Raw genomic sequence first — 8,413 nt, 5'->3', positions numbered from 1 at the left:
ATATAACATGACACAATTCGTGTGAATAAAAAAGCTATATATGCATATATCGAAAAATATATGTACAAAAGAGAAAATCAGAGGAATAGCAATGAATGTCAAAGATACAGAAGAAAGAAAAGACGACTACATTGATAGCGTAAAGACACCCATTTTCTTAACGCATATAAAAATGAAATTTATTTATAGAAACTTCTGAAAACATGTAACATACTCTGTGTATAAATATGTGTTCTAAAAAGCTTCTATCTTTCCCAAGTGTAACGAAAACCACACTCTTTATTTCAAACTCTGCTGCTCAAAATGAGATGTTTTTTGTTCATTGCGACGAAACGAACAAACCCACAAAGTCAATGCATATATATAGACTGATTTTTATAAAACTGCGATAGTACAGCTTTTCCACTCTCTCTACGCTAATTACCATTTGTCTAAAGATTTCTCAGTTTATAAGTCGAAACACATATACAAAACATTATTACACATCCAGAGAAAGACGCAGACAAAATACTTTGATAGTAGACACTATCCAGGATAATTTTATGTAAATATATATTAATTATTAGCATATGTATGCAGTATATTGACAACCAGAATGCAACATGTTCAGGTGTAGCATGTGCTTCGGCATAATGATGATGATGGTTGCGGTTGCGGACCAATAAGCGTATCTTGCATATGAATAGTAAGATGTAAAAGATATACTGAAAGTAACATGTATCGACAATGCAAAGCGCCTTAAAAATAAAGATTTATTATCTTATTATTTATTACTTGCAAACACGTTTTTATTTCTTTGACGCGCGATATGCCTCATATGCGTGGAAACGGCGACCCTGGCTGGAAGATGTAGAAGGTTGGTCAGTAAGAAAATCTCTTGTTTGGTTAACAGTAGCGGCAGCTCGGATACGCAATCGTTTTGCGAATTTGAGGACTGTTCCCGATGTAATGTTGTATTCTCGGATCGAACAGTCAACTTCGTCAATACGGACGTCATGAGCCACAAGTGTATGATGGCCCCAGAATTGCTTCCATGAGATACGAGGTTTTGGGAAACAAGGGTTGTCTGGGCAGGTTGACCGAAGATAGTAATCCTCTGTAGCTAACTCAACGGCCCGACGAAGTTCTAGGATACTAGCGTCAGGCGAAACGACAACATCCAGCCTGCCATCAAGGATAACAAGACCTTTACAATATTTGAAAATGTACTATACAAAACAATTATGAATAATTTTGTCATTGTTTGGTTGACTATAATCGACCTGTACTGTGCAGCTGCATAGTTCTAACCGTACGATGTTAAATTCTATAAGTTATATTCCATTGGATAAAGCATCCAGAAGGATATTGTGTAATCGTAATATTTCTTGTAAACGTCGAGTACGACGCAACATACGTATCAGTTCGTTCCTTCTAAACCGCTATACCTTTTGCCATCATCCCTCACGATAAATATTCGAATCTTTTGTCCGGTCTCTGCATCGATCAGTTGCTGAATACGTTCCAATGACGACGTTTCCAGACCCGAAAGTAGGTTATCACTTTTTACCAAATTAAACATTTTTTTATCAAGTTGTTTCAGTTCTGCCATAATTTTGTCCCGATTCATGATTTCTGATTGCTACACAGTTAGCACACTTCATACACAGGGACGAAATAGGAATGGGACAAAGACTGTTAAAAACGAGGCTTACGTCTTAAAACGTTAGCTAAGTTACTACTGTGTACGCTTTCAAAGCACCCTTTCAAGTTTTTTTTCGCGTTTTATCTCATCATACTGTTCTTACTACTAAGAAACCGTATAGATGCCATAAATATATCATTTTTGTTATGAAAAACTAAACACGAAAAACACCGCCGCCATGCGAGGATGAATCGGGTCACACTGTTAAGTTACGTATCACCAACATTCTTATTCTTAACAGCTGATCGACTCTGTTAGAACTGCCAGCTGACACACGCATGCCTTGTTTACAAACGGCGCGGTTCATTAGAGCGGAAGCTTTATTCGACATGAGTAGCCGGTACGGGTGGCGCCCTCTGTGGCAGTTGAATGAGGTAATGAAGATTGAGACAGAATATTGGAAATGATGCACTTTGCTTTTACCCATTAATAATGATCCCATATAGATTAATTGATGAGCTTAATTAGCGAAGAATGATTGTTTTTATTTTCTTTGTTTAATTGTGCAGTATGGGTTATGGCAGAGCAACAAACTTGACTGCGTGGCTATGTGAGCTGGAAATCAGTACGAATACTGAGTGCTTATGTACAACGTATGTATTTTTAACAAAAAAATATATCAATACAAAAAAAATAAAGCGTATTCGAAGATAGACAGTTAACACTGCAGCATCGATGTCGAATATACTGAACTACTACATAGAAATGAATACAAAATAAACCTAAAAACCATCTACTAACCAAGCTTATATTTATGTCACTGGACACATTCGCCAGAACGAATCTGTTCTGTTGTTAGTTGAATTCGAGGGTGAAATAAAACTGGCAGACTACACGATGAGACGAGAAGTAGATAAATGCTTTGAGATCCCTGTTCTGAGTTGGGATACTCCACATTATCCACTTCTTTTTCTTTGTTTTCTTTAACTAACTGGTGCTCAAGTCTTCTCGAGGACGGCCTCCTCGTGTCAGTCACCTGCGCTTCTTGCGCGAAACGTACGCCGGTCTGCGTCGCTTTCTCGCCAACAGTATACTTGTGTGTTTAGCAGCTTGCGTTCGTTGAATTCTCTCAAGCTATCTGTGTCCTGATCTATCTTTTTCGCCAGTTGACCAGCGATTCACAAATGTATATCATGTGCAAGAGTTCGTAAACTTCGCTAGATCATATCGAGCAGACTGGGCCGTTCCTCTCCTACACTGGCAACTTCAGAGGTGAACAGACGCTTCGAGACTCGTTCTCCTTTATTTCTCCCTACATCTCATCCTATTGAACACTAGTATTCGGACTACAGACCCCAAGGGGCAAGCTTGATCTTATGCAGGCGCTGGCCCTTCGTTTCTAAGGAGGCCACGGAGAGAGTTACGTTCTTTCGCTAGTTTGAAGCTTACTGAGCACGAGCCAGTCGTGCGGGCTGAGATTGGAACCATCTTAACCAAAGTTGAAGACGCGCATCAAAAAAGCAGTAGCAGCAGGCTGACTGAAGAAGATTTCGCGGTAAAGAGGCTCATTTATCACGGCAGAGTCGGATCCGCCCGCTGAGTCCGCGACAGTCTCGAGCACTTCGAAGGAAGACCTGGCAATCGTTCTTGAAGACTCAAGAGCCAGTCCTGATCGCAAAAAGAATGGACGTCTATAACAACAGCAGCAACTATAACTCGTGTGCTAGCTTCTACTATTGCTCGCCCTTGGAGTAATCGATAACCTGATGCTTTGGCCATGCAGCCTTTGACGCTAGCCGCTTGAGAATGGAGAAGTGGCAAATTTTGCAAATTACTGCTATAAGAATAACAAAAAAGCTGCAAATTTATGATCTACACTAGACGCATACATAAACCGCATAGACTCTTAGCATGTACGGGTGCGATTCGATGCAATCCCCATCGAAAACACGAAGTAAATGGACGTTTTTATGATTTAATTCAATAATTGTTGTAGAACCGTTTACTTGAACTGATGTTAGGACGATGCTTGTAGGCTGCCGCTCAGGGTTCGACTTTGAACAGTACTATTACTATTATACTATATGCAACGAGGATTTCGTGGCTGGAGCTCAGCGTACGGCGACATATTCTTATTTCCAGTTCCAACTTCGCAGTTGGGCCTGACGGTATGGCTGAGAAAACTGACTAGGTCCTGCCGACCCTGTCAAGGCAAGACGACCACTTTTATGAAATTATGTTCGACAGTCATTTCAACATGCGTTTTGCGGTGCGTTGCCCGAAACGCCGACCTCAGGTTAAGTGACGAAAGTGGGCCGTGGCAAACATTACTTTCGTTGCTAGAACTCGTGCTGCGCCAAAGGCCAACCAACATGAAATATTGAACGAGAAAATGAAAAAATAGATTAGTTTTAGGGTTATAAAGGTAGAGTGAAATGTGTACGACTAAGCGTTGCAGCTCTTGGAAAAGAATACTAACTAGCCTAAACACAGTGTTACACTGAAATTACACCTAGCATGTTCTGGTCGCTCTATATACGATGTCCCGGTAGCCTTTGCAAAGAGCCAGATTTGAAAAATAAACATTGAATTTTCAAATATATATCGCTATGTCAGTGAAATTATGATTAACGGAAACAGTAACTATGTAATTAAAGGAGTCATGGAAACACAATATTATAGAAAAAAAAATATATCGAATTCTATGAGTATATGTAATGTCAAAGTGAGATTTAGCAACTGCACTGTGTTAGTTCCTCGCTGATCCTTATTTTCAATTATTTTAGTCGCGGAAATATAATTAACCACACCATACGATTTTTTTTTCGAAAAGTAACATTCAGTTAAATCATTTTTAACCCTGCTGCGTAGCACCTACGATTAAAAGGTCCCTGTATTTCACTAACAGTTAAACGGTCCTAGATAACCGTATGAGGATTGCTTCACCAGTCTTCATTTCGTCAGCTTTCGTACCGTGTGATTTCTTTCTTAGTTGACTTACTTTCAATCTATTCAGGCGCACTAGTGGCTAAAAATAGTTGCTTTCATTGTCTCTATAAGGCGAATACTCGTCCAAACGAGATAGACCTAATTGAGAGTGGGATTCTTCACGAAGGTTAGTACTAAGGGCGAGAAAATTACGTAACGGAAATGGGCAAATATATTCGCATTCCTGTCAAGCGGTTCCTTGCAGCCGACCTGCTGCTAACGTTGAGGTGACTGTTTCGTTACTTCGACGCATTGGTAAAAACAATGAGTTAGCCTTCAATAAGAGTCGCTTATTTACCTCATTCCGTTTCTTTTTCTATTCGGTTTGAAGCATCTTGCCGATTCGGGATCGTTAGTAGAATTATGGCAATGACAGTTACAGCATAAGGCATTTTACGCATTAGAAAGAAGCATGCAATTAATCCTTCTTCTCTTTTTAATAACCCCAGACTTGTCCTTAAAATAAAATACAATCAAGAAAAACATATCGGGGTACGACTGTTGTGATAAAATTCTGATTGTCCTTAATGTTATGTTCGCTAGAGATAGCTTTTTTCGATTATATTACGCAATGTACATTTAAAGATTTCTCAAGTTTAAACATTTAATTAAATTTAAGAGGTTCAGCATTGTAGCCAGTTTAACGGATGCGCGGGAGAGCAGTAAAGATGGGTGGTTTGGGTCGCATGAACTTACCTAAAGTCAGTCACCCAGCCGGTGCTCATATATTATTTATTGAATAATCTATAACTTATATATCGAGCGTATAAGCCAGTTTGAATCAAGGGACCTCAAATCAGAAACGTGCGATAAGCTATATTCCGCATACGGTCATACTTCAATTTTTTTGCCATATTATCTAAACGGGTCCATAAAGCTTAATTACACTCTATTTATAGATATTCATACAGTGTTTTCCTAATCGCCTCAACATCTTACAGTTTAGAGGCTTGCTGATTAAGGCTATGCTCATAGCGTACCACAGTGTTAGTACTATATTTGTGACATTGTTACTATATAAATGAATCGTGTATTTCGAAGTTTAAAGTTACAAACAAAAAAGTATACGGACCGCCTTGGCTATTAAATACAATATAATAATACAGTGTTTTTAAATAAATAAAACTTAAGCAGTGCTTTCAAAAAAATAACAGTTGGAGGGGACAGCTTGCTGCTTGTTAATTTAATAGTTCGAATAGAATTTTATGCTTTCAATATCACCACAAAAAGTTCCCACCGCGTTTTGTCTCATAGGTTTGAATATGACATAATCTTATTACAACTTCCTTTATGTCTCGAGTATTACGTCCGGCATCACCGTTACGGCTGGCCTCCAGCCATCACGAAATCAGGTCTCGGATTTGAACCTAAACCAAAACGTGCCCGTAGGATTAGTAGGCTTATTACAACCCGTTGTTTTTGTTCTTGTTCGAATGTGATTAACCTAGTACCAGCATTGAGCTGGTGATTTGAGTACAGAACTACAGGTGACTGACTGGGCGTATGGCTTTCGGTGCCCCTGAACAGCCTTGCGCATGTCCACCTCAAAGAAACTCATGCACGAAGCACTTTACGGTACGGTCCATAGCGCAAGCATTAAATGGAACGAAGTGTCAGCGAGCTCCAGCAACCGCTAAGTTTAAATAAAGTTAAACATCCTAAGGCTATTATCCTTATGTTTGCAGACAGGTTGCTACGGTACTAAATCTGAACGTCTAAAGCAGAAAAAATTGTGTACAAAGTCCAGCAAGCGAGACGAGCATTATCACGAGGAGTCTTTTGAAACTGCGAGACAGTCGCCCCCTCGCACGCACAAGGCCCGAATTCATCTTTACCATACAGACTCATAATACCCGCACGATACAGGTGCTTAGAAATGTAAAGAGTACTTGCTTTACTTGTGGAACTTGATCCACATTGATGCCGCTGCACAGAAGCTCCCAACAGTTATAATTATGGGAGATTTTCTCTAGGTAAGTTTAAAGAAGATATTTGAAATAAATAAACAAACGTTTCGGTATAAAGCTATGCGGGGCTATTACCTGTCTGTGACACGATTTCATTGTCTCGGTATAATTATGATTTAATTTTTAGCCAAGCTCGATGTAAATAGAGAAGCAAGAAATATTTAGGTGCGAGGAAGCACCAGGCGTCTCATTAGGGTTATATCTTACTAGGAGAAACGATCTGACAGTCTTTAATGTTGCATGATCATTCACTAGCAGTAACCTAAATATTGGCAGGGGTTTACACTGTCTGCCGTACGAGACATCTAGCTATTTCCAATGCTGCCCAGAAATATTTACCCCGGTGAGTGTTGAAAACTGTGACGTGAGCGTTGTCAATCTCCCGTATTCTTGCAATAATTTTTCCTCAAAGGCTATGTCTATGACGCACTCACATCCAAGCAGGGACGTCCATTCTTAAAGATGCAGGTTGCCGCTGACTTTTCGCTCTATTCATAACGACATTTACGTCAAGGCTTCTGACGTAAATAACTCACATGATTGACAATTACGCAGTAATGGGCAGCTATGATGAAAATAGGCGCTTGACAAATGATATTTAGCGCTCTGATTTTTTAAATTAAATTTTACGTATGAGACAAACGCATCATGGAATATTTAATCAATCGAAGCTAGGTAATGGTATTTAATTTATAATACCGGGTCACTACAATTATTATAAACACTCGCTTTGAATCATTTTGAGTATCTATCGTGAATTATATCCTATTGAATGTAGATCTATCTTTCTTTCTTTTCGTTTACCATGTAGGTTAGCCTCCGGGTAGATCATGCAATGAGATAGCGTCTGTTGTGTGTAAGAAACTTAATGAGTTTGCGCAGCAGCCGCGCAAACCCAGTTGGACATGCGTTGCGTTGGGCACGGACCAAATAGAACACTATAATTAATACGGAAGAACTAAAATTAGCATAAATTGTGTCAATGGCTTTTGGCTTGCCTGAACACTGCAACAGATTAGTTAATCGGACTAAAGCTACTCATTAATTATAACGATGAATTATTTGTAGATGATATTATATCCTTAGGATACTAGTTATTTTTTTTAGAGTGCAATACAGATAACATTTAGACTACGGCTGTCTAAACTAAATATTTGTTTCTATCTATTGACTGTTGACAGAAATGTTGCGTACTCTAAACCAAATGAGAGAGCAGGGGGAGCGTCCGTTTTCTTGGTAATAAAATAATTTCGAGTACAAGATGAACTTTAGCGCTTGAGGGCAGTCGGCTTTTCTCAAGGAGGTATCTGTGCGACAGACGTGCACATACTTTCACGCACTCTACCCCGGCAAAGCCCATGGCAGAAGCATGTAACGCTTCGGTGTGCATAACAGCTATTGCTAGCTGCTTGTTCGACAGACCTCGTAAGCCCTGACTAGTTTCGGAGATACCGAAGATTGGTTAGTGAGTCCTTGCGAAGCTACCGGCAAGCTCAGAGGAATGCGGATCTCAGCACCCTTCTCACCTCACGCTGAGGGCAGAGGCCGCTGGTCCTGGTCGACTGCTAGAACGATCCAGTCGTTCGAAGTGTTGCGCTCCCGGACGTCATCAAGATTCGCTTCGTCTTCTGTTTTTAGCCCTGTTCCTCTCATAATCGAAGACGCCTCGCGTAGGCCGTCGACCTCTACTGAAACCACAGCTGCGCGTTCGAAGGTTCGTGAAAAATGTAGAGATGATAATAGGTTCGGCTCGACCGTCTGTTGCGTTGTCTCTAGAGATTGTGATTCTACACCGTTAAAGTGATGTGCGCAACGACTGCTAGCTTAAACGGCC

General features: G+C 40.1%; 1 protein-coding gene across 2 annotated transcripts; it reads right to left on the bottom strand.

Annotated features, from left to right (window-relative positions):
- Positions 1-135: 135 nt before the first annotated feature.
- LOC111249962 (U11/U12 small nuclear ribonucleoprotein 25 kDa protein-like) lies at positions 136-3,975 on the bottom strand. 2 transcript variants are annotated; one of them, XM_086992716.1, is made up of 2 exons: positions 1,428-3,975; positions 136-1,186 (listed from the first exon to the last, which is right to left on the bottom strand). In XM_086992716.1, exons 1-2 carry the CDS (start codon positions 1,438-1,440, stop codon positions 789-791), a joined length of 411 nt encoding a protein of 136 aa, XP_086848842.1. In that variant the 5' UTR covers positions 1,441-3,975; the 3' UTR covers positions 136-788. The 2 variants fall into 2 exon arrangements, with proteins under 2 accessions (XP_086848842.1, XP_022660206.1); XM_022804471.2 differs by having other exon boundaries at positions 136-1,164; positions 1,428-3,964.
- Positions 3,976-8,413: the final 4,438 nt, after the last annotated feature.

This window comes from Varroa destructor, unplaced genomic scaffold, assembly GCF_002443255.2.
Source record: "Varroa destructor unplaced genomic scaffold, Vdes_3.0 BEIS01000001.1, whole genome shotgun sequence".
In the NCBI taxonomy this organism is placed as follows: Eukaryota; Metazoa; Arthropoda; class Arachnida; order Mesostigmata; family Varroidae; genus Varroa; species Varroa destructor.
The sequence above is the reverse complement of the archived record's forward strand: the minus strand, read 5'-3'. Positions and strand labels throughout refer to the sequence as shown.

What these genes read in the sequence shown, in the direction of transcription:
- LOC111249962 (XM_022804471.2), bottom strand. Translation starts at nt 1,609, where the DNA reads ATGAATCGGGACAAAATTATGGCAGAACTGAAACAACTTGATAAAAAA. An exon ending in GTGAGGGATGATGGCAAAAG is followed by an intron (nt 1,165 to 1,427) that starts GTATAGCGGTTT and finishes CCTTGATGGCAG; the next exon opens with GCTGGATGTTGTCGTTTCGC.